Consider the following 26100-nt stretch of genomic DNA (forward strand, 5'->3'; position numbering starts at 1 on the left):
ATCTCTACATCGATTGGTTCTTCATGTTGGATCAAAGGCACAGTAATGTTGCATATGTCATTTCTCTCACCCATTCGCACAGGGATATCTTTGATGTCGTTCATAGGTGGAGGGGGATTTGCGAGTTCAATCCATCCTTTGAAACTCTTCCAAATATTGGGACGATTCCGTAGGAGGATTCCAATGGGAATTGACACAGGGCAACTCAGGATGCTAGAGAGTGCGGCTCCTTCAAGTTGACGTGGCGGTACATTATGTTGTGGAGTCTGTTGTTGGAATAGAGGCTCGAGTACAGTATCAATACTTTGTGGGGCAAGTCATGGATTGGGTCTTGAGCTTGTTTCTCAGCCTCAAATTGAGCTTGTTCATTTTGTACCCGTTGTTGAAGTGCCTGAAAACAAGCCTTCTCCACCTCTGCATTTGGGTATGGAGCTTCTTTTATTTGAGGCTCGGGAGTTGATGTGGATGAGCTCGGCTCCTCATTGCTTGGCAGAGTTCGAGGTACTTGTGCTTTCTTTTTCAGAAGTTGCTTTGGTTGGACTAGAATTTTAGGGTCCTTGGTGGCCTCTTTCTGTTGGCATGTAATAACATTTGCAAGTTATGATATTACACTTGTCGGACCCAGACTTTGATAGTCCACCCCAATGATGTCGATTGGGACATCAAGCTTAACCTCTCTTTATCTGGGCCTTTATTTTTCATGGGACAATCCATACAGGCATGTCCTATGCCACAATCTCTATAGAGGGTTTGGAGAGTAGCTGGGCTACCACGATGAGGGCACTCGATCCAGTGATTTTCTCCACAAATGTAGCACTTGATTGGTGCACGATATGTGTTGGGATGTACTTGATTTGAATAAACTGGTATTAGACCCTATGCACCTTCTACATAGTACACTAGGTACTCTACTTCATACTCAAATGGCGAGGAGTATTGATGTATTGGAACTGTCTGAGGAGTTGGATTTGGTACTCTTGGATATGGTCGTGGATTCGGATTCCTGAGTAGTTGTGGGACTTGTGTTCAAACAGGAACAAGATTTAGCCTTGAAGCTAGGGGCGCTTGTGCAAGTGCCATTCGCCTATATACTGGCATGGGTGTCGCTTGGTATTGTTTAGGTTGAGGCGGGTTGTTGCGCATGGATGTTGAAGATGCAACTGTTTGTGAAGATAGTGGGAGAGAGGGAAGGAGTCTCACTTGTGGCTTTCTCACATACACAATGGGGGAATACACACACAGGTGGAGGCTGAAAACAATTTTCCTCTTCTTAGTTGTGTAAGCCAAAAGAACTCTAGTACAAAGAAATAGAAGAACCCTATATGTGGGTCTCAAACCAAACTCAAGTAACTAAGGTGGCATACTAACTGAGCCACAAACTAGAGTAGATAAGGATAGCTGTCATCCAGCTATTATTCGTGGGCGGTGTACCAACCGCATCTGCAGCTAACAAGTCGGTGACATAAATGCACAATGGTCACCCTAGCATATCATGAGTGGAGCTCGATATCTCAACACTCCCCCTCGATCTCAATCCCAATTCTTGCACACCAAGCAGGTCTCTGAACTTGCGCAGCTTCTCTGTGCCCAATGCCTTCGTGAATATGTCAGCGACTTGATCCTCTGTGCTGACATAAACTAGATCAATAAGACCTAGTAAAACCTTCTCCCGCACATAGTGATAATGCACCTCAATGTGCTTTGTCCTAGCATGATAGACTGGGTTATTTTCCAGGTGTATACTGCTCATGTTGTCACAATAAATGACAATTGGCCCATCTGCAGACTGATGCATATCATAAAGTAGCTTATGCAACCAAGCTACCTCACATGCAGCCATTGCTGCACCCCTATACTCAGCCTCTGTGCTCGACAAGGCAATTGTAGGCTGTTTCTTGCTGCTCCAAATGACTGCAGCACTCCCAAAAGAGAACACATATCCACTGGTAGATCGTCTATCAGAAGTACTACCAGCCCAATCAGCATCAGTGTATCCATGCAACTGTATCTGAACCCCAGCCTCATAAAATAGTCTATACTGCAATGTGGACTTCACATACCTAAGTATGCATCTAGCCGCATCCAAATGCGGTTTCCTTGGAGCCTGCATAAACTGACTTACCAATCCAACAGCATAGCTTAAATATGGCCTGGTAATAGTCATATAAATCAGACTTCCTACTATGCGTCTGTACATAGTAGGGTCTTCCAGAAGCTCACCTGCATCTGTGCTCAGCTTCACATTCTGCTCTAAAGGAACTAAAATAGGCTTACAACCTGTCATCCCATATTTGGACAGCATGTCCAATCCATACTGCCTCTGCAAGAGCTGTATCCCACTTGGTGATCTAATCACCTCAATGCCCAAGAAATAATGCAGCTCTCCCAAATCCTTCATCTCAAACTTCTGCTTCAATAGCATTTTCACATGAAGGATATCTTCATCACTATCACCTATGATGATCAAATCATCAACATAAATGACAAGCAGCATGATACCTTTCTCTGTTTTTCTCACATAGAGTGAGAAATCTGCCTTGCAAATCTGAAAGCCAATAGTGACAAGATACTGTCCTCTCTTGTCAGACCATGCTCTAGGTGCTTGCTTCAAGCCATACAAGGCTTTCTTCAACCTGCAAACAAACTCAAGATGAATAGCATGAAAATAACCTGGTGGGGGCTACTCCATAAAGACCTCTTCTTGCAAATCACCATGCAAGAAGGCATTCTTTACATCCATCTGATGTAAAGACCATCCCTTTGATGCAGCCATAGCAATGACTGCTCTTATAGTTGCCATCCTTGCAACCTGACTGAATGTTTCTTCATAATGAATGCCGTATGTCTGTGCATACCCCTTGACAACTAATCTTGCCTTGTATCTGTTCACAGAAACATGTGCATTGTGCTTGATCTTATAAACACACTTACAGCCAATTGCATTCTTGTTTTTAGGCAAAGGCACCAATTCCCATGTAGCATTTTCTTCCCAGGCATCCATTTCTTCATCCATGGCTTTCTCCCATTTTTCATTTTCCATGGCTTGCTCAAAAGAAGTGGGTTCTGGTTCCTGTATCACTTTGACCATATAGGCATAGTGAATGGCTGTAAATCCATCATATTTCAACCTATCCACAGGATACCTAGCTCTGGTAGACTTGCACAAAATAGGCTCACTTCTAGGTGCTCTCAAGACATCCCTGGTCTTCCTTACTCCAGGTGTAACAACAGAAGGAATACCCAACTCATCATCAATGCTCTGTTCTGAGCCACTGGATTCACCATCCACATAAGAGTGACCTGCATTCACATCAAACATGGGCTGATCTACCTTGTCTTTTCCTTTTCGTGATACCTACGTACCACTATCTGCATTGCTTTGAGGAGATTCTCCTGATCTCAATCTGCCTGTCCATGGCGAAGTATGTGAACCACTGCTAGAGGACACTGCAGGTCCACTGATATTTTGTGATTGCTGTATTGAATTCTGTGTAGCATTACCATTTTGTGCATCTACATGAATCATCACATTTACTGGTTTATACCAGCTGCTCATCTCATCAAAAACAACATCTCTGCTCACTGTAAACTTATGAGTAGAAGGGTTATAGCATCTATACCCTTTCTGCTACAGAGAATAACCAATAAAGATGCACTTCTCAGCTTTTGGATCCAACTTGGACCTCAACTCATCTGGCACATGAACATAGGCAATGCAACCAAAAATTTTCAAATGAGAAATGTCTGGTTTCCTACCAGTATACATCTCCTCTGGCATCATGCCATGTATTGCTGAAGTGGGGGTCCTGTTCATTATGTAAACTACTGTAGCTACTGCTTCAGCCCAATAATAATCTGGTAGATCTTTTTCATTTAGCATGGCCCGAGATACCTCTCCAATATGCCTGTTTTTCCTTTCTGCAAGTCCATTTTGCTGTGGGGTATGACTGCATGAATATTGCTGCTTTATGCCATGCTCCTACAAGAACCTTGCAAACTCATTTGAGAGGTACTCTCCCCCTCCATCTGACCTTGGGCATGTTTCTTTTTCAACCATAGCTTTAAAAGCTTTGAAGTGCCCAAACACTTCACTTTTCTTTTTCATAAAATACACCCAAACTTTTCTGCTAAAGTCATCAATAAAAGTGACAAAATAGTGACAGCCTCTAATAGATGTAGCTTTAGTAGTCCACACATCAGAGTGGATTAATTCCAATGGCTTTTTACTCTCTTGAACATGCCTAGGAAATGGTTTCCTTGCCTGTTTTCCAAATTGACAGGCTTCACAAACCTTATGCATTTCTGCAACCTTGAATTTAGGCAATCCTTCAACAATATTTTGGGCTTGCATTGATTTAAGTCGCTGTATATTAACATGACCAATGTGTTTATGCCAAATATCAATATCTGCAACTACACCAGTCCCATGTGCAAACATTGCTGCACTCAATTCAGGCATGTCTGCATCCAATGTAAACATCCTGCCCTTCTTCTTTCCTTTTGCTATCAAGCGACCATTATTTTTCATATCCTTAACAAAGTATCCATGAGGATTAAATCTGACCTGCAAGCCCTGCTCAACCATTTGACCAACAGAAACCAGGTTCTTGGTGATGTTCAGGACATGAAATACATCAGACAAGTATTTCTTTTTCCTATCCTACATAGACAAAGGAATTTTACCAATCTGCACAATAGGATGTGCAGTATCATCACCAGTCTCCACAAATCCTGGTTTTTTCATTTTCCTTGCATCCTGCATCCATTCTGCATGACTTGTCATGTGGTTTGATGCACCTGAGTCAACATACCACACATCATTTTGTTCTTCTGCACTTGTCATAGAATTGGTCATATGTTGCACCATAAATAGATGCTCATTTTTGTCATCGCCCTGTCTACAAGAAGATGCATAATTCCCTTGCTGTAATTTTCCATTCATAACGTCATTGTGCTTTTTGTAGCAGTCCTTAGCCATATGACCCATTTTACCACAGTAGTAGCATTCAACATTGTTGTTTGCATTTTGGCCTCTCTTCCATCCACCACAGAGTCTTTGGCTCCCCCTGCCTCTAGAGTTACCACGTCCTCCTCCATAGGGCTGGTTTTCTTGAGTTTGCTACATATTCTGATTTCTACCACAGCCTGCAGATCGGCCTCCTCTACCTCTGCCTCTACCTCTTCCAGCATTTGAGTAGAAGACAGTTTCTTTTGAAGTTCCTCCTGAAGAAGATGCACCCCCATTTCTCTGCTCTTCAGAAATTAGAAGAGCAAACAACTCTTCAAAATCAGGAAATTTTTCACGGACGGCAATGGATGTCCGGAACTATGCATAATCCTTTCCTAGACCATTCATGGTCGCAGAAACTAGATCATCATCTTCCACTGGTGACCCAATGGAAGCAAGTGCATCTGCAATTTTCTCCACCTTCATGTGGTATTCATTGATGCTCAAATTTTCTCTCTGCACATTGTGCAACTCCTGTTTGAGCTGCATTTTCCTGGCTTGTGTATTTGTGATGTACATTTTTGCCAAAGTATCCCATGCCTCCTTTGGCATGCTTGCATCCTGAATATGCACAATCATAGAATCCGAAATACTGATAGACAGCCAGTACATAACTTTTCTGGCTCTCTCATGCCATCCTTTAAATGCCTGCATTTCCTGTTGATTGGGAACATTAGGAAGAACTGGTTCTTCTTCATTTCCTGTAATGAACTCCCAATAGCCTTTTCCCATAAGGAAATTCGTCATTCTAAACTTCCATGCATGGAATTTATTCTTGTCAAGCTTTTCAGTGACAATCTGTGAAAGAGAATCAGACGCCATTATAGAACACTACAAAATATTCTGTCACTGCAAAAAAACACAGCTTTTGCCTCACACGGGTAGATCTGCAAAACTAACGAAAGTGGTATTTGACCATACAGTCACTTCCTAGTGACGATTTTGCATCAACAGGCAACAAGCATGATTCTGCAACTCCCAATATCTCTGCACACAGGCATACGATGCAATTTCTGTGGTAAGTTTTCACCGACCAGCAGAGCAGTAGTCGCACAGCAAAAACAGGGCCTTTTTCTGAGTGCCTACGAAGAACTTCCGCCTTCAAAACGGGCCCCGAAATGGCCTCAAATCAAAAAAATAAAGTCACACGAAGGGCGTCTCAATCTGATACAGTGCGTTCTTGCACTTCTGGCTGTGCTACCTGCAGAGATTTGCTCCCAAACTCGAAAAAGGAAAGCAACATTGGTCCTCTTACCAGGACACCGCGAACTTGGTTTGCTTTCTTGAGCTCCTTACCACGAACAAGGCTCTGATACCATGTGAAGATAGTGGGAGAGAGGGAAGGAGTCTCACTTGCGGCTTTCTCACATACACAATGGGGGAATACACACACAAGTGGAGGCTGAAAACAGTTTTCCTCTTCTTAGTTGTGTAAGCCAAAAGAACTCTAGTACAAAGAAATAGAAGAGCCCTATATGTGGGTCTCAAACCAAACTCAACTAACTAAGGTGGCATACTAACTAAGCCACGAACTAGAGTAGATAAGGATAGCTGTCATCCAGCTATTATTCGTGGGTGGTGTACCAACCGCATCTGCAGCTAGCAAGTCGGTGACATAAATACACAACGGTCACCCTGGCATATCACGAGTGGAGCTCGGTATCTCAACACTGTTCTCATCATGGCCGCCGACAACGCAGATATGCCACCACAACCTTGGTGGTGGATTTGCTTGTGCAGTGATCCTAGCTCTTAGGATCGGGCACTCATTTGCTATATGATTGGCCATGCAGTGTGGGCACCAGACATTTTCTTGTCGTGGATATGTCTGAGTTGGCGTCTGAGACAAGTGAAGTTTTTGTTCCATGACCTACATCATGTCTTCTTTCAGCTTCATGGTCATGGCCTCTAGGCGATCTTCATTTAATGTTTCAGTAGTGGCCTTTGATTTGCCCTTTTTCGAGTGCTTATCTCACGTACTAGATCTGCCGTCATCATTCCTAGTGTCTGAGTCAGTCATGCCATCCTCAATGTCAATGGCTGCCACATGAGCAGCACTGAACGTTTCATAGCTGCTTATCTTTTTCATATCCTTTCGGATTTTCTTTCTTAGTTTCTGCAATGAACCATGCCGTGAGGCACTTTGCATCTGGGCATGGGTCACATTTGGCAATTAATATTTTCATCTTACCTAGGTACGTGCTTACATCTTCTCAGTGGCCTTGCTCAATCTTGCTTAGTTGGAGAGCAAGATCATTTTGTAGCCTCTCCATTTGAAAGCGTCATTTGAATTCTGTTTGAAGTAGGTCCCATGTGGCATGCTCTTCCACTAGAAGGTCTAGGTACCATTCAAACGCTTCATCACTTAAGGCATGGGAAACCAAGCCACCTTGGTTTCATGGGATTGATCTCCACCTGCTCGGCATGCACCATCAAAATGCTAGAGGAATCCATCTGGATCTCCTCTACCATTATATTTGGGAAGTTCTAGTTTTCCCAAGGGGCATCTGCCTTGATTGTTATTATTTCTTCGATTAAAGAAATTTTCAGCCTCTGCATCGAGGTCGATATCCCCATCATTGTCGCGACGGTGTCCAGCCATGTTGGGGCATGGAGGAGTTAAAGGGAGTGATTGAATTTTAGGGTATGCAAATTTGGCGAGTGTTGGAGTCGGAGGTGTTGGTCGGAACGTAGTTGCATGCAGATTGGGCAAGATTTGCAAAGGGTGTCTGTGCCACAAGTGCAGGTGTGGATAGTTTTGTGGGAAGGGTTAGAGTGGTGTTAGTTTGTGTAGGGACCGTCGTGGTAATAATGTGCCTAAGATTGTCCTACGTGTGTATGAACTATGCTGGTCCAAACAGATCGTTAATCGGAGGTCACGGAGTGAAGATACGAGCGAATTTATGCAAAACAAGGCCCCACGGGGGCACAAATGAGCAAGTGCTAGGGATGCCAAAATGGTGTACAATGGGCTAGAAAAATACCCTGGAGTGTGGTGTTTTCATGTGTGAAATCTGGGTTCACTGGGTCCAGTTTGGTGAGTTACGAGCGGTTAAAGTAGGGGTAAATTTTGCTTTGTTGGGGGGGCCCGTCCTAAGGGTGGTGTGAATGGACTTTAAGTCCAACTGAGGGGTTGGAACCAAGTTAATCTAGTTAGGTTAACTAACCTTTTTCCTCTAGTTAAGTACTAACTGAAGGTTAGTTAACCTAACCTAGCTGTTAGTAACTAACCTAGGGTAAACCTAACCTAGGTAGACTAAACTAACCTACCTAGTTAGACTAAACTAACCTAGCCTAGTTAGACTAAACTAAGGTTAGGTTTTTTTTTCCAGATCTGTGTGTGGGGGGGAAAATGCTGTGGCAGCGGGGGGGGTGGTTTTTCGAGCAGGGCGGAGCAGCGGCAAGGAGGAAGGGGAGGGCGCGGGGGGAAGAGGGGAGGCTAAAGGGTAGGGGATGGGAGAGGGGCGGGGGTTGGGGGGGCAGCGATGAGGGGGAAGGTGAGGGCACGAGGGGGAGAGGGGAGGGGGGTGGGCGGGAAACAGCAGCGAGGGGGAAAGGGAGGACGCGGGGGGCGGGTACGGGCGGGTGAGAGTGGGCGAGGCAGGTTGCGGCGGGCAAGGTGGCACAGGGCGGGGTTCGAGCGAGCGGGGTGGGCGGGGCGTGGCGCAGTGAGCGAGGTGGCAGGGCGAGGCACGGCATGGCGGGACGAGGTGGTGGGACAGGGGCGCGATGGGTGGGGTGGCGCAATGCGGGGGGGTCGACGAGCGGCCGGGGGGTAGGGGGGTTTGTGTTCAACGAGCGGTAGGCAGCTTAGGGGAGGGGGAGAGCAGAGAGGGGGAGGGGGGTGGGAGACACAGATAGAGAGAGAGAGAGAGAGAGAGAGAGAGAGAGAGAGAGAGAGAGAGAGAGAGAGAGAGAGAGAGAAAGAGAGAGGGGGAGGGATAGAGAGAGAAAGAGACAAAGAAAGAGAGGGGGGAGGGAAAGAGAGAGAGAAAGAAAGAGAGAGGGGAAGGGATTGAGAGAGAAAGAGAGAGAAATAAAGAGAGAGGGGGAGGGAAAGAGAAAGACGGGGAGAGAAAGAGAGAAAGAAAGAGAGAGGGGGAGGGATAGAGAGAGAAAGAAAGAGAGAGGGGGAGGGAAAGAGAGAGAAAGAAAGAGAGAGGGGGACGGAAAGAGAGAGAGAAAGAAAGAGAGAGAGGGAGGGATAGAGAGAGAAATAAAGAGAGAGGGGGGGAGGGAAAGAGAGAGAGAAAGAAAGAGAGAGGGGGAGGGATAGAGAGAGAAAGAAAGAGAGAGGAATGGGAATGTCCTTCCTCTGCGTCAAACCAAGAGCTAGTCGGTGTTTCTCGAATAGCTCTTTACTGAGTGGTTTGGTAAAGATGTCTACAACATTTTCTTTGCTATCACAATGCTGCAGTGTGATGTCACCAAGTAACACTCTTTCTCTGATGAAGTGCTCTCTAACATCAATGTGCTTTGTCCTAGAGTGATATACTGGATTCTTGGCCAATGCTTGAGCCGATTGATTATCACAATTTATTGTTGTTGGCTTTGACTCATCAAAGTAATCTGTTTCTAACAATAGTCTTCTGAGCCATATAGCTTCACATGTACCTATAGTGAGTGCTCTATATTCTGCTTCAGTCGAAGACAAAGAAACAGTTGGGTGTTTTTTTGACAACCATGATATAGCACCTTGACCAAGGAAAAATGCATATCCCTATGTCGATCTCCTAGTCTCATGATCTCTAGCATAATCATTGTCACAGTATCCACGCAACCGCAGATGACTTCCACTATATTCTATCCCAAACTGTCTTGTACCTGTGATGTATCTCAAGGCTCTTTTGGCTGCATTCCAATGAGACTATTTTGGATTTGCCATAAACTGTGCTAGTGAACTTACTGCATAACAAATATCTGGCCATGTGATTGTTAGATATATAAGAGATCCGATGAGCTGCCTGTAGTATCTGTCATTAACTGTAGGCTTTTCTGAATTTTTAGTAAATTTCAAACTCTGTTCCATGGGAGTGGCTGCAATCTTGCAATCTGCCATATGAAACTTCTTCAGGAGACTGTCAACATACTTGAGCTGACTCATGAATGTGCTATCTGAATCTCTCCAGAACTCAATTCCAAGACAATAGTGCATAAGTCCAAGGTCTTTCATGTCGAACTCTACAGATAAGTCTTGTTTCAATTTTCTGATGAAGCTATCCTTGCTTCCTATCACAATCGGATCATCTACATAAAAAAGTGCAATAGTAATGTCTTCCCCTTGACCATATTGTTGTGCAAATCCTTTTGCAACTAATCTGGCTTTATATCTCTGAATATTTCCATCTGGATTGTACTTCTCTTTGTATACCCATTTGTTTGCTATGGTCTTCTTTCCTGGTGGAAGGTCGCATAATTCCCAAGTATTATTCTTATACAAAGCATCCATTTCTTCATTCATAGCAGTTTGCCATTCTAGCTTGTCTACTATGTCTTCGAAGTACACTGGCTCTTCTGTAGCCATGATGGTAGTCATAAGAGCATAGTTGGTGGTTTCCACCTGAATTGCTTTGCCTTTCTGAGCGTATGTCAATCTGGCTAGAGGTCTGCTTTCCCTAGTAGACCATCTGAGCTGCTGTGGCTCTGCTTGGGGTGTTGCTGGCAATTCTTGCTCTTCTTCATCAACCTGTTCTGTAGATGACTGTGAAGTCGATGCATCTATCTCCTGTGTAGGTGAGGTTTTCCATTCTGATACCTCATCAAAGATTACATCTCTGGAGATAATGACCTTGCAGTTGATGGGATCATACAATTTGTATGCTTTGCTTTCTTCATTGTAGCCAACCATGATGCAATTGCATGACTTTACATCCAATTTCCTACGATGATCATCATGTATGTGGGCATATGCTATGCAACCAAATATGCGGAGATGCCCAATGTGTGGCTTGTGTCCAGTGAATGCTTCATAAGGAGTCATACCTTGTATCGGTTTGGTAGGAATCCGATTAAGCAAGTAGTTAGTTGTAGCTATTGCTTCTGCCCAATACTGATTTGGAAGATGCTTTTCACTAAGCATTGCTCTAGCACTGTCTACTAAAGTCCCATTCTTCCTTTCAGCTCTTGCATTCTGCTGAGGAGTATCTACACATGTGAATTGTCTTCGTATGCCGTGATTTTTGCAAAAGTTCATGAATGCTGAAGACATGTATTCACCTCCTCTATCTGATCTCATGACCTTGATCTTTCTACCTGTCTGGTTTTCTACCATGGCTTTGAATTCTTGAAATCTGGAAAACACTTCAAACTTCTCTTTCAGAAAGTAGACCCAACAATATCTGTTGTAGTCATCGATGAAAGTCAAGTAGTAAAGTGAACCATTCATGTTGCGGGTCTGGGCATAACCCCATACATCTCTATGTATCAAATCAAGAATGCCTCGTGCACGAGAGGTACTTCTGACAAAGTTGGTTCGCTTTTGTTTGCCAAAGCAGCATGCTTCACAAACCTTTCCAAGAAACTGTGGCTTCGGAATCCCAATTGCCATATTCTGATTCCTGAGATCTAACAAGTACTTGAAATTGACATGACCATATCTCTTGTGCCATTTTGTAGATAGTGGCATTTGTTGTGGTTGAGCTGACATAGCATGCTTATCTGGTACTGTAGCTAGCATTCTGTATAAGCATCCTTCCTTGACACCTTTTGCTACTAGCTGACATCTTTTGGATTTGTCTTTGATAGTGCATTCATCACCATCGAAGATGACTTTGTATTCGTGTTCCGTCATTTGACCTACTAACAAGAGGTTCTTGCTAAGCTTCGGAACATAGAGCACATCTTTCACTAATCCTTTTGTACCAGTGAAATTGTTCATAGGGATAACACCTGTCCCTTGAACTGGATTCGGTGCATTATCTGTTGTGTAGATGACATTTTTGTGTCCTTCTAATGGCTTCATTTCTGTGAACCATTCCTTATGATTTGTCATATGAGATGATGCACCGCTGTCGATGTACCAAGGATCCTGTTCCACTTGGTCGACTTGATAGCTGTAATCCTCTTTGGGATTGAAATCAGTTTCTAGGTACACTATATCAGTCTGATGTAATTCCTCGCTTGCAAGAAACATATTTCCATGTTCATTTGCAAAATGACTGTGACTAGAATGTCCACCACGATGATTTCCTCTGCCTCGGGAATTCCCTCGATAACTGCTGGATTGACCGCCTTGGTCGTACTGCTTCTTGCAGCAATCTCTTTCATAGTGTCCAAACTTGTGACAGTAGTTGCACTGAATGTTTGACACATTTGTGGATGCATTCCCTCATCCTTGAAATCTTCCTCGATTGGAATGATTTCCTCTTTGCTGATTTTGATGTTACTGAGGATGATGCTAATTCTAATGTTGATGTTGACTTTGATTTTGTTGCTGATGATGACCACTTTTCTGGTATGATCTACCTCTGCCTTTGCCTCTTCTTCTATCTAAAGTTGTGAATGCCTGATCATTAGAATGACCTTTACGTGCTTGAATGGCCTGAGTCCTGAGTTCTTCACCAAGTAGGACCTGAAGTTCTTCCAGTGTCAAAATTTGCCGTTGGATGGCAATACTCTAGACTAGATTCTCGTATCCCTCTCCTAGTCCGTTCAGAATGACTTGAACCATTTCTGTGGGGTTCAAAGTCTCTCCTGCTACTGCAAGTTGATTGTTGTAGTCTTTTATGCGGAGTACATAAGCATGACCGGTTTCACTGCTGTTGCGAAAACTCTGGATGATCTGGTTTCTCAAGGTGAGAATCCTGGATGTGTTCTTGGACTCATAGAGAGCTGCAAACATATCCCATGCTTCTTTTGATGTCTTGACTGTGTTGAGTTGTCCTAGCATGACATCTTGCAGATTCTGCTTGATCAAGTGATAGACATACTTGTCTTTTTTATCCCATTCTGCTTTGAGCTCGGGCAATGGCAGGATCTACTACTAGTGCGAAAACTATATGTGTAGATGTAGATCCCGTTGCTGGTGTTGTGACAACCAATGGAGTAGAGCTACTGGTAGCTGGATCGGCCAATGGTCTAGGTGTAGACCCATTGACATACTCCCATTTGTCCTGAAGTACAAGAATGGTCTCCATTCGGTATTTCCATGTACTATAATTGGAGTTGTCTAACTTAGTTGATGCCTCTAGATTGAGGTTGCTAGTCGCCATGGTGCAAGAAATGTACTCAAAAGTGTCTTGAAAATCTCTCTATGAATCAACTGCAAATACACTGACTATGCCAAGTGAAATCTTTGTACTGTCGGTGAAGATAGAACTGCAATATATAAAATCTGATCTATATTACAAGGCTTGTGGCAATGATGACGGGAATAGCCAAGAGGGTTTACAAGGCTGAAATGATGTGCACGATGCCATGAGATAGCCGAATAGGCTTTAAAATGGTGGCATGTGTGTGTGAAATCAAATGCTATCTGCCCACTGAAACAATCTGCAATGCCTCTGCACTTTGAAGTCTACTCAGTGAACTGATGAATGTAAGGTTTCAGGTAATGTAATGATGTGAAACCGTATGTGAGCGTATGGACTAACTCCGAGTACGTACTAGTCGGGAATTTTGGGCATGGCTTAGATTGGCAACTTGGGAAAATTCAAAGCGTCCCCTCTATGGCGATCTAGTCTACTCTGATCTAGATCTAAACCAACCATTAATCAATGAAAGAACAGCAAACAATTCCTTTTCTTTTGTTCTTTTTAAGTGCTGGGTCAGATGCGTCGACGTAGAGGCAAATGTGCGTGAAGGAAGTGGTTTTGGCGGCGAGGCTCAAATTTGAGTGTAACTTGCATCAAAATGTGCGATGATGTGAGGAGCGCGTAGAGCACAAAAAAACGAGCGACTTTCCTTTTTGGAGTGCCCTCAAATTCTTCCTGGATCAAGAGATATGACTTGATCTAGGTGGAGGGTCAAAAGGAGTGCAAATGTGCTTAGATGTGTCACTGTGAGTCACATGCAGCAATGATGTGGCATTGTGCCTAGCAAGAGGTGTGCCAATGAAGCCCTATGCTGAGGTGGCAGAAGTGGTCACATGAAGTGACTGTGACGCACTATGTGTGCCTGCAGAGGTGAGTGCTGATTGGACAGCTGAGGTGGCACAAATGATGGTGTCAGCAAGGTGACATGGCTATGCTGATGTGGCAGGATGACATGTCTGTGTTGATGTGGCACAGGTGTCATGGCTGATGATGTGGCCTGCTGAGCTGGCAAGGGTGATGTGGTAGCCTCACAGGGTTGCTGATGTGTCAGACAAGGCTGACGTGGTTGCCACCGTGGCAAGTAGATAAGCTACCACATGGCATGTGCTGGAGACTGCTGATGTGGCAAATTGCTGATGTGGCAGATAGGATGACAAGGTGATAACATGGCAGTCGGTTGCCATGTGTCAAATTTGTAACCAAAGGTGAGGTCAATTAGGGGATAAGGGTAGCCCCTTATCTACCACGTGTCGATAGAAGGACTACCAGAATCTTTTGAAGATTTTGACAGAATCTAAAAAGATTATGTTGGACTCTAGATTTTTGTTAATGGAGTCGTGTTGGCTCCCGTGGATTGATTCGTGTTGCGGGAGAGGTTGCGTTGTCAGCTCTCCATTGGAGCCGAAAGCTTGAAGCTTAGACATTCGATAGATGATCTGGTCATCCAATCGGTTGGACGAGAGCCTACGCGACCGTTGGAGATGTGACATTGCTGAGCTCGTTCTAGAGAGGAGAAGAGTGGAGATGAGGAGAGAGGGCACAGCTAGAGAGCACACCACAAATGACTAATTGTACACTAGATTTAGTTGAAAAAATAGAATATATACAAACCCATTTAGGGTTAGGGTTAGGGGATCTAACCCTTTCCTTTATAGCACTCTATAAGGTTAATGTTATGCACATATGATCACGTGATGGTGCTATGCACACATGATCACATGATATTGAGTGTGAACTCTCAACAGCTTGTGTGCATATCCACCTTTTTTTAACTAGTCTTTGATATACTCTACCTCGGTATTTCTTAATAATAAGATATCTTCACAACAATAAAATCCAAGAATCTCTTGCATTTAGAATTTTCTCAATAAAACCATTTTCTACAAAAAGTTTAGTCCTCCCACAAGGTTTAAAAGTCAACCTTATATCTTCATGGCATATTATTGTTCAGAAAGTATTGTATCCTCTTGTTCCAATTAGGGATTGATACTTAACAAATTTTCAATGGAAGTTCTAAAACAAATAGTTGGTCATATTCTATTATGCTAAAACACTTGAGGTTGGTACTATTCTTGGTGATTTGAGTATTGGAGCATATTTCTCCCTCTTCCCATAGTGTCGTAATAGTATCTATAGCTTTCACTTGTAACCATGTTCTTGTATCTAAACATTGTGGAAGGTGGGCCAATTCACTTGCCACCATCCCAAAAAATATATAAGTTAGTACTCATCACATCTTTGGGAAAGTCAAGCTTCAATGCTAGTCCATATTTGTCATTCCCTTCATTGCTATAAAACATGATCCATACATATACAAATTAAACAATATTCATTAGTGTTCATAGCATAATGTCTATCATAAACCTAGAAATTATTTCTACTATTTTCAATCCCTACAGTTCTTTCCATATCATGAAGGGTAGCTTCACTTTGTTATTATAGAGGTGAACAACTTAATATTGTAGCCATCTATTTAATGAATCACAAGTTTGTAGCATGTATTTTCCTTATGGAATATGAGAAAAAAGTAAACATAATCACAGTACAAGATATGGGTTCAAGTGCATTCTTGCATTTTGTTACTGAAACCTATACATAAATATGAAATGCAGGCTTGTTTCAAATAGTTTTATACAAGTCAATCTATTGTGAGTCAATAGGATTATAACCTACCCACCATAAACTGTGAGATATGATTGTCAATCAAGAGAATTGTACAAGCATCTCGACCACATTAACCCACACTTAATATCTTATGGTTGTCATGGTCTTGTTCACATAATAGCTTTTCATATCTCTACCCCTTGTTTTATGGGTCAATAAAAGAATCTCCATGCATCTAGTGAAATGTATGCAATGGTATGTAAGTAGAATTTATAAGGCAAAGAACAATGCTTGGTTTTCCTCATTTACTTGAGAGAAATCTCAAATTCCAAGAGCAAGTAGTATCACCTCTCTTCTTCACTATGGCCTTGAGCAAGTTGAGCTATGCCTTTGAGCAATAGTGGCACCTCTTTTCTTGACTATGGGCTTGAGAAAATCTAACTATAATATATACAAGACAAAAAATTGTACACAAGGTGACTATAATATAGATCCTCATTGTTTGAATGTAGCCATGGTACACTTGTACAATCATATCATAGTGGTCTGTCGATGACTAGCTTGATCCATCGCATGAATGGGTCAAATCTTGAATGAAAGGCACCCTTGATGTGTCATTGATTTTGGATTAAACACTCTTCCTTGCACTTTGTTCCATTTAGGACAAATGAAAATTCCTTGAACTAGCATAAAGCTAGATGGAGATAGTGATAAAAAAACCAATACTTAGTGGTATTAAAGATCTCTCTCATCTCAAGATTGTCTCCCTATTATTCCTTCACTCATCCAATGTATAGTGTGCTTAATTATACAATTTCCTAGTTGTACCTCTCTTTTATATCTATCTATATATATATATATATATATTACTCAAGGTATGTGGTGGTTTGGCATCCATGCTGATGAACACGATCATGAAGTATGATCCATTTATCTTTATGCATATGCCCTTGGGCATGCCCTTTTACATCACCAACCTTTCATTTGTAATACAAATTCTAAAGGGACATGGCTTCAAGTTTTTGAACATGAGCCACTTTTGGACTTCTTGAGAGATGACGTGAATTTTAGATCCTCCATCAATGAATACCTCCTTTGTTGCGTGATTTCAAATTTGGATGCCTATTACGGGTACCTCTTCATCCCAAATCACATTTTTGTGTCACTTCATCCTTGATGATCAATTGCTTTGTACTAGAACTCATACATTTCTAGGATTTTGGAAGAACTTGGCATAACAAGCAATGAGTGGCCAATGGAAATCATCATGTTGAATTGCCAAATTTTCTCCTACACAGTGTTGATTTGATTTTGCACCACTGGGATGCCTTGTAACTTGTCTTTGATCCCTGATTCATTCTTACCTTTGTTCTTTTGGTTGCACGTTGGATCCTTTATTCATTCATTCATTGAATCGGGGCTTGATGGTTAGCTTATCTTGATAAGGGATATTTTTTCTTGAGGGCATCATCTTCTTCTCTTCCTTCCGGTGAATCCCTTCAGCTTCTTTAGGTTCAAGTGGACTTTTCTTATGATCTTGTGATCTTGTAAACATTGGTGATCTTGTGATCTTGTGACCTTGTAAACACTTGTGATATTTTGATTATGTGAACACTTAGTTCTTCCACTTTTGCTAGCACCACTCTGGTAGTTAGTGCATGGTCAACTTGTTTGCATGCTCTTATAACATGTCTAATTTCTTTCTCTATAAACTACACTTTTGTGATGCTTTTCCTCGTACACGTCTTGTTATTATTATTTGATCTTACTCCTTGGTACTGATTGGCCTCCTTTCTTATTAAATCTTGATGGAGGACCTATGTGGTCCTCTTAAGCATGTTGCACTAGAACTGTACAGTCATGTGGCTTGAGTGATTGCAAATCTTGTAGGACTTACTCAACTAACACTCATTTAGTATATGGCCATCCACCTTACATATATGGCATCACACTTAATCCTTTTTGGGAACATCTTGTATTCCCATTTCCTTCAAAATATTTTTATCTCCTCTTACTCAATCTTGGTGTCCATTTTTATCAGTAGGTTGTCCTACTTTTCCTCTTCACTATTAAGAACCTACCTCTTTCTTTGTGTCCTGTGATGACACCTCTTTTTTTTGTAATTGCTTTTTGAAGCAACTAGTTGCACATCTTCATTGAATAGGTGATCTCCATGTTGTGCAAACACATGCCATTGGTGAGATTGCTCAAAAAACTAGGATCACAATGTCATTTCATCTTGCACTTGTTTAGTAGGATGGTCAGCACCCCCATTTGAGTTGCATAGTTGTACACCAACTCACCCAACTCTTTTATTTGATTATATTGATCTTTACCATGATGTCTTCCTTGTTGAAATTGTACAACCTCCTTAAGAAAGGTTCCCTCAATTTGTCCCATGTGGTGAAGTAACCATCTAGAATGATCAAACCACACAATGGCATTTTCTAGGAGCATGGTGGGGAAGTATATTAAGGATTGTTCATCTATATTGACTTGCAAAATTTATTTTCAATCATTAAATATTATTCATTTATATTGACTTGCAAAATGTAGAAGAGGAGGGCATTGGAGTGGCGGGTAGGAGAACCCTCTTGGGTATGCACAAAGGATGCCATACTCCTAGGGAACAAAGGCGACGAGTAAGAATGTTGGAAATTGGTCTACAAGATCCATGATTGAATAGGTCTTGAGGTAGCCACAGTTACTGAACTCTTCTAAGAGCTACGAGGGTTGCACTTGAAGGCTTTGGTCTAATAGTGTTCTTAGTTTTAGCCATAGGAATTGAGAGTGAAGTTTGAGTTTAAAGTAAGCTTAAGAGATTATTTTTTGGCCCCTCTTTTAGTGCATGCACACACACACACGTGCATGCTTGCGCGCGTGCATGCACGCACCTGACTACATCTTTGCAAAAATTGAAACAAACGCCTAACTCCAAACTATGTTTATTGTATTCATCATACAACTTTTTTTCATTCGTTAAGGTTCTCAATGAACCCATCGGCTCCCTTGTTTGATGCTATGTGGCAACAATGAGCAATGCCTTAACTCCATCTGAATGATTGCCAAGCAGACCATCTCCTTGTCTTTATCATGAGATGAACCACTTGTGCAATTCCTAATTCCTTTAACTTCTCACCCTGAGAGTCCTACCTGATAAACATCTATAAAACTAATCAAACATTTCATGTAGTGCATTGCAATGGGTGATACCACTACCATGCCTTGAATAATTAAAGTAGACTGACTTTGCTCTTTTTTGGCCCCTCTTTTTAGTGCATGCACACACACGCACGCACGCACAGACACACACACACACACACATACCTAACTACATCTTTGCAAAAATTGAAACAAGCGATGACTCCAAACGATGTTTGTTGTATTCATCATACAACTTTTTTTCATTCATTAAGGTTCTCTATGGATCCATCGGCTCCCTTGTTTGATTCTATGTGGCAACAGTGAGCAATGCATTGACTCCCTATGAATGACTTCCAAGTAGCCCATCTCTTTGTCTTTGTCATGAGATGAACAATTCCTTATTCCTTTAACTTCTCACTCTTGAGAGTCCTACCTCATAAACATCTATAAAACTAATCAAAGTAGTGCATTGCGATGGGTGATACCACTACCGTGCCTTGAATAATCAAAGTACAATGACTTGCTCTGTAGTGTGATTTCTCCTTACGTTTAGTATTCCAAATGGATAGAGGACCCCATTTCTCCACAAACTATGGTGTGTGTGCATAAAGAATATGTTGTAAACATGAACATCATACTAGCAACATAAACTCATATAAGGATAATGCACAAAATTTCAATGCAAAGAGTATTACAATGTAATGTGTATTATGTGACTCCCCCCATGATTTACCATCAATGATTTGAATTCTCTCATCTTTCATAATCCATCTTATCAAGTTGACCTTGTCGAGGTAGCTTTATTGATTCGTCAAGCTTTGTCCACACTTTTTCTCTCAAAGTAGCTATTTGAGGTTGTGAAGCTCAATTGGTAGTGCACTCATAGAAAGCTTTCCAATACTCAACCTAGGATTTTGTGAGACAAGGTTGTGTTTCTTTATCGACATGGGAGTTAGACAATAATCTCCTTGCCTTCCTCTATCCATGGACACTCTGGTAAGAAGATTTTGGGACTTTCCTAACAATTTCTTTTCCTTCTTAAGCTTCACATGGCCTCCATGAAATCCTACCCCTAAAAGTAGTTCTTCATCTTTTGCAATACAATCTATAGACAACTCTTCTGACCTCGAATTCCAAGATGGAGATATTATTACTTGTTAGCATGCAAAGTACATATGTGTACTCTCTACAATGGGATATGCAAAAGTATGAGTAGCTCAACATGCAAAGAACATATGTATACTCTCTCCAATTAAATATTCAAAATAGGGTCCCACTTAGGGTCCTTCATGACGCAATCATAGGCTGCCTTGTGGTTGCATGAGAGAATGCCATTTCCCCATTGTAAGCTTTCCATTTGCATCCTTTGAGAGTGGGTGCGGTACAAGCATGTGAATTTAGCATTTGCAATTGTATCTTCTACAATCGATCTATCATCTTCTCCCATTCCCTCTCTGAACATGGGAATGTATAGATCTTTCCAAACCACATTTGCATGACTCTAAGTTTGAGATTGACTCTTACAATCCATCTCCCTCTCATGCCAACGCACTTGCTTTGTCATGGAGATCTTTGTTCTCCATCGAAGATGTTCCATGGACTGTTACATTGTGACAATTGTACTATTTCCTAATATTAAAAGTTTTTCTATTTGGGCTCTCCATAATTCAGTTGCTTGCACGGCCATTGTCTGAGCATGGACCAATTAATTGCAATAACCAATCAATTGCATGGACCAAACAATTGCAACGACCAAGCAAACCAGCATTCCCATCCCCAACAAAGAAAACTTGCTCATGCATTAAATGAAATGGAGAGGTCTTCTATGTGGAAGGGTATATAGAATTCAAGTTGCCTTTCATCCAAAGGTCAATACTATTCTTTCCCTGCAGACGAAGCTTGTACCACTCACTTTCGACAACTTCCGTATCCCACAAACTGTGTGCGCTTGCATATCGAGCCTCCAACGATAGCAATTCATAATGGTACTTGTTCAAGATGTCTTCAAATGGTGCCATTAGTAGATAGGAAGTGCAAAGAGACTACAGAGTACACAAGTCAAATGCTAGAGGAGGAGAGGATGCATATGTGCAAAAGGGAGGAGAAGTAGGAGGGTTGCAAGAGGGAGAAGAATGTGGAAGAGGAGGCGTGTAGAGGAGGAGGAAGAGGAGGAGGCCGGAGGGAGGGAGGGAATCCAAATTTTGAATTTTCAAGGTTTGAATTTTGAAGTGGTGGCCCCCTCATAGGTTAAGAGGTACCTAAAAGAGGCGCACTCAATTGTGGGCCTAACCCACCGAAGTAAGGGGGGTTAGGACACCTTTGGACCCCACCATGGGGCTTTCATTGGGCCTAATCAATTCCTTACGAGGCCCTTTTGAGATCAAAGGATTTATTGCTTTACAATGGTTGAATCAAGGTCACCTCTCAAGCAAGAATTGCCCGTACACCCACACAACCAAGGGCAAGCACAATCTTCTAACTTTTGAAGATAGCCCTCCTCCCCATCCTCATAACGTGTTAAGTATGCAATTTACATTAGACTCATGGTTGTCTATTCCAGTGATTGGGCATTACAAACTTTGTATTGCTTTGCATATATGATATTATGAGCATGCTGTAAACGGCACACCCATGTGTACATACACAAGCATATGGGAAAAACTGAGGTATGTTACAAAGCATGATGTTTTTAGGGGCCACTTTCTTTTTTGGTTGAGAGTTAATGCAGCACACAAAGCCCAACCCATGTTCTAGGCACCAAGCCATTGAAAAGGTGGATGTAATATCATTTAAAACTATTGAAAACTTACCTGTTAAGCTTAACAAATAAAAAACAATTACAGAGATACCACCATTCAGAGAAAGAAATCACATAAATAAATAAGAGACACACAGGATAAGTATATTCTTTAAAACAAAAATATGTTCACAGGCATGAAAGCACCCCTCTCTTTCCATCAAATCAAATCTGTATTAGGTTCAAAGCTTTGGAACTTCTTGCCGCAACAACACATTCCAAAATAGGATTTACATCACACAAAAAGAAAATGATATGACTGACTCCAATTGATATCATAGGAAGTTTGTTGTTGTGTCGTCACCACCAGTGATAAAAGAAAGGATTTATTTCCGTAAGAATGGTGGTCTTATGTGCTTGTTTGATTTCCAATAAAGCATTCTCAAAGTGAGTTGAGCAACCTGACTCGGCTAGATTTTTGGTGAGAGTTAAGCATCCAAACCTGGTTGGATTTTGGTAAATTACAAATAAAGCTCAGTTGTTGACTGTTGCATGTTTCAGCCAATGACAATGTGAATATATACAAATGATGGCAGGAAACTTGAGCAAAAAGAATGGCAGGAGCAAGAGGCATACATGCACTAAGTTCCCTAAAAGTTTGTGGGTTGATCACTGATGCCCACAAACCTAACAAGGCCTTCAGCTTCAAAGCAGGAAACTGTGTTTTGAAATCAAACAAATGAATTTATGGTACATACTCTAATCTCGAGCAGGGCTCTGTAGGAGCATGAGCATGTCTGTTTGTAATACATTCTGCAACAAAAATGTAAATCTGTCACGCCAGAAAAACCATTGCAGACAGCAAGGACTCCTTTGCTCCAGCTTGTAATTCTCACTCATGATTGGATTAGTAACTTGTCACATTCCTTGAATTTTTTTTGCTCCTTTGCCACTTGAAGCAGTTTGACCAGAAGATGGACCTTCTTCTTGCATTTGCACCACCTGATGTGTAAATATAGATGCATCGGGTTGGGTCAATCTGCTCCTCTCCTCCTTTCCTGCAGCAATCATGCTTGAATCCCAAAGTAACGTGACCACCCTGTCTTCGTCTGGCATGTTAGCTACTGTGATAGCCATTTCATTGTTTGAAGACGGATCCGAAACTATATTCAATTTAGGCCCTGAATCTTTCTCTATGCCCCTTGCCACTGCTGCATCCTGAGAAAGCTCCAAATTTTCATGGCGTCTTGAGATAGAAGACTCTGCCATCTCCATACCTCCCTTGTCTCCCACAACTGCAGGTCCACTACATAATGGATAACCTAAGCTTTCCTTGGAGAGCCCAATTGGCAACCCCACTGACGCACTTTGAAACTCACTTGGCTGTTCAAAGAGAGCATCAGGAAGAGCGCCTGGAACAAAGCGGGACCTTGCTGAATGGCTTATAAGACAACCGGACATCCGTCTCCACTCTGAAAATATCCGCAAAGAAATCCGACAGACAGGGCAAGTACAGTGTTGCCGAAGCCATACATCAACACAAGTGACATGAAAGGCATGGCCACATCTTGGTAGAACTCGCAGAACTTCCTTCTCCTTATAGTCACCTAGACATATTGTACATCTTTTGGTACAAAGAAGTCTTAGATAAGGCAAACAGGACTGGTGATTGCAGCAAATGATAAAAGATGAAACACAGATAGGAGATGCAATCTTACAAGTTATCTTCCGTAGAGGTAAATATTTGTAGGTTGTATTTTACAGTTGGAAAGGATGCAACAACAGATGGTTCCAAACCTTGCAGGCTACGGTCAACCTAAAAAAATTGCAGGGCATATTACATCTTGTCAATATTACTGGAGCAAATAACATTTAAAAACTTTGAAGCAAGGTACAGCTTCTACCCTAATAGTAACCAAAATATGTCAACCCACAATAGAGACAAAGTACGGCGCAAAAAACAACACTTTGACCCCAGAGGATCTATATGCTTGCACACATTCTTTACATAACCAAATAGTAGGCTCCTTCTTACCAAGCAAGAACACACCCAAGCCACAAGGTGAGAGGCTAAAGCATTGACTTTACCCCTGGAAAGACATACTCCATATGTAAACGGTGAAATTCTCTGGTTTCACCCTTTGCTCACCATTTTGTCAGATTATCAAATGAAAATCCATATTTTGAAAACCAATATGCAATAAGCGTAAATATTTTGCACTTTCGGATGTCCTTTGCCAATCATTAAACATTTTTATATAAACATATTAGCATACACAAGGCTTCAACAAGACCGTTCTTACAACGTGAGAATTGTCTAAAACAAGATAAAAATGCAGAGGAAAAAAAAGAAAAACAAAAGAGAGATGTAAATTTGGACACGAATACACACCAAAAGCAATATCAGAAACAATTACACAGCATGAAAGCTTTCAGAAGATGCACAGAAAAGCGAGGCTTTTAATGTTATCAGACCCAAACATTACGACATTAAACCAAAGCCATTTGGAACTCTATATACCTGCAAAGCAGGGGAAAGGGGAAGAAGCAAAATTACAGCACCCAAAAAGATTTAGTAAACTATAAAAATCAATTGTTCCATATTTTTTCGTCAGGAAGCTACCCAAGTTGTGGCTTCGACCAAATCTCGCGAACTGGGCGCAGAGAGGGATAAATAGCTACTTCAGGCACCTAATTTTTTCTGTGTATAGACTCCGCGTTACAAGAACTACAATCAATTAACATTTGCATTGGCACGAACAGAGAAGCCGCCGCAAGAAGCAACGATCGCAGACAATGACACACACCCAGACCACCTCACACCCATTGCAAGCACGCAGAAGTACTCCTTGATACCTTGCGCCCGAAAATGGGAAGAGGGGAGGAAGAGCAGAGCAAGATAATCTTACAGAAGAGTTTCGCAGGCCTCGTCTCCCCGATTGGAGCATCTCCAAGGTGTTTGCCTGTCGGACACGGGAGCAAAGGAGGCGACAGCAAATGACCAACATGAAGAGGGCGCTGAGGACGAAGCCAAAGATGGTGATAGCCATGTTCATGCTAGCGCTCATGAAAGTGGAGGATTGATTGTTGGCCATGAGCAAAGGCAAGGAGGGAGGATTGGAAGCTAGGATGAGGAGGGATGGGAGAGGAGGGGGGAGGAGATGGAATGGGTGAAGGAGGGGAAATCGGAGAGGAGGAGGGGTGGGAGACGGAAGGGAGGTGCCATAGGGTGAGCAAGAGTGGGAGGAGAAGCCATGGAAGCTTTGAGATCTAAGGGATGATGGCAAGTAGAGCCCAAAGGTTAAGTCCTAAGAAGCTTTGAATTGCAGGCATTTTGGGCGAGACCAGCAACGTAGCCTAGAGTCTACACTCCCCTCTCACCAAGCATCGTCTCCCCCTCCCCCCACGTCATCCTCCTCACGTGCCTTTCCTCCTCTTCCACCCCCCCCCACACACATTGCGTGCGTGCGTGCGTGCATGCTTGCTCGCTCTCTCCTCGCGCACGCATTCTCCTCGCCTCTCAACCCTCTCTCCCCCAACCACAATCCAAACAGATCCCCAGCCAGACCCTCTTTGCTCCACGACAGCTTGATAAGCAGAGCAAGGGATTTCGTGGTCGTAGGCTACACCATAACCACACCCAAAATCTAGATCTGACCTCTTAGGGCACGTGTTGCTTAGCGCTCTCTCTCTCTCTCTCTCTCTCTCTCTCTCTCTCTCTCTCTCTCACACACACACACACACACACATGCACACACAGAGAGGAGCCCATGTAGCCACCTCTAACTAAAGACACCATCCTATATGTGTAGTGTAAGAGAAAAGGCCATCTCATCCATTCACTCTAGATGGCCTACATTCAATGGAACCAGGTGCTCACCTTACCACCTCCCCTCACATGTGAGACTCCGATCACCAAATGGATCCCTCGAGGCTGTCGCTTGTTCAGAGACTATGCTTGGTTGGTGGGGAGACGCTGCAAGGTAGACTAAACTCCCACACACCAAGCGTAGTCTCCTCCCTCTCCCCCCACGTCATCCCCCCTTCACTTACCTTCCCTCCCTCACTCACTCACATGACTTTCCTCCTCCCTCATCCTCTCCTCACCTGCCTTTCCTGATCATGTGCCTTCGCTTCCCTCACAACCAAGGGTTTTTTTTTAAGCCCTCATTTTGTGGAGCAACAACTCAAGCGGTAGGGCGTTCACCCACCTGAGCTAGTTGCCCACCTTCGAAACATGTGGGATGACTCCTGTGCTTGGTAGCGTAGCGCTCGGGCGGATGCACCCCTGATAGTGGACCATGGGTGGATGCCCCCTTGGGCTGCCTCCCTCGACGCCCCTCCTTCCGCCTCCA

The 26100-nt window shown here is 42.6% G+C and overlaps 1 protein-coding gene across 1 annotated transcript; it reads right to left on the reverse strand.

Moving 5' to 3' along the window:
- Nucleotides 1-22074: 22074 nt before the first annotated feature.
- On the reverse strand, nt 22075-25067 carry LOC147896266 (uncharacterized). Its single transcript, XM_087382700.1, has 3 exons — nt 24655-25067; nt 23464-23561; nt 22075-23369 (listed from the first exon to the last, which is right to left on the reverse strand). Exons 1-3 carry the CDS (start codon nt 24838-24840, stop codon nt 22664-22666), a joined length of 990 nt encoding a protein of 329 aa, XP_087238826.1. The 5' UTR covers nt 24841-25067; the 3' UTR covers nt 22075-22663.
- Nucleotides 25068-26100: the final 1033 nt, after the last annotated feature.

Source organism: Dipteris shenzhenensis, chromosome 12 (assembly GCF_047967505.1).
Source record: "Dipteris shenzhenensis isolate YYH24624 ecotype China chromosome 12, Dip_SZ_1.0, whole genome shotgun sequence".
Lineage (NCBI taxonomy): Eukaryota > Viridiplantae > Streptophyta > Polypodiopsida > Gleicheniales > Dipteridaceae > Dipteris > Dipteris shenzhenensis.

Coding starts and splice junctions, on each gene's coding strand:
- LOC147896266 (XM_087382700.1), bottom strand. CDS start 24,840: ATGGCCAACAATCAATCCTCCACTTTCATGAGCGCTAGCATGAACATG. Junction 23,562..24,654: donor GAGGCCTGCGAAACTCTTCT/GTAAGATTATCT, acceptor CAATTTTTTTAG/GTTGACCGTAGCCTGCAAGG. Junction 23,370..23,463: donor ACCTCTACGGAAGATAACTT/GTAAGATTGCAT, acceptor TTGTACCAAAAG/ATGTACAATATGTCTAGGTG.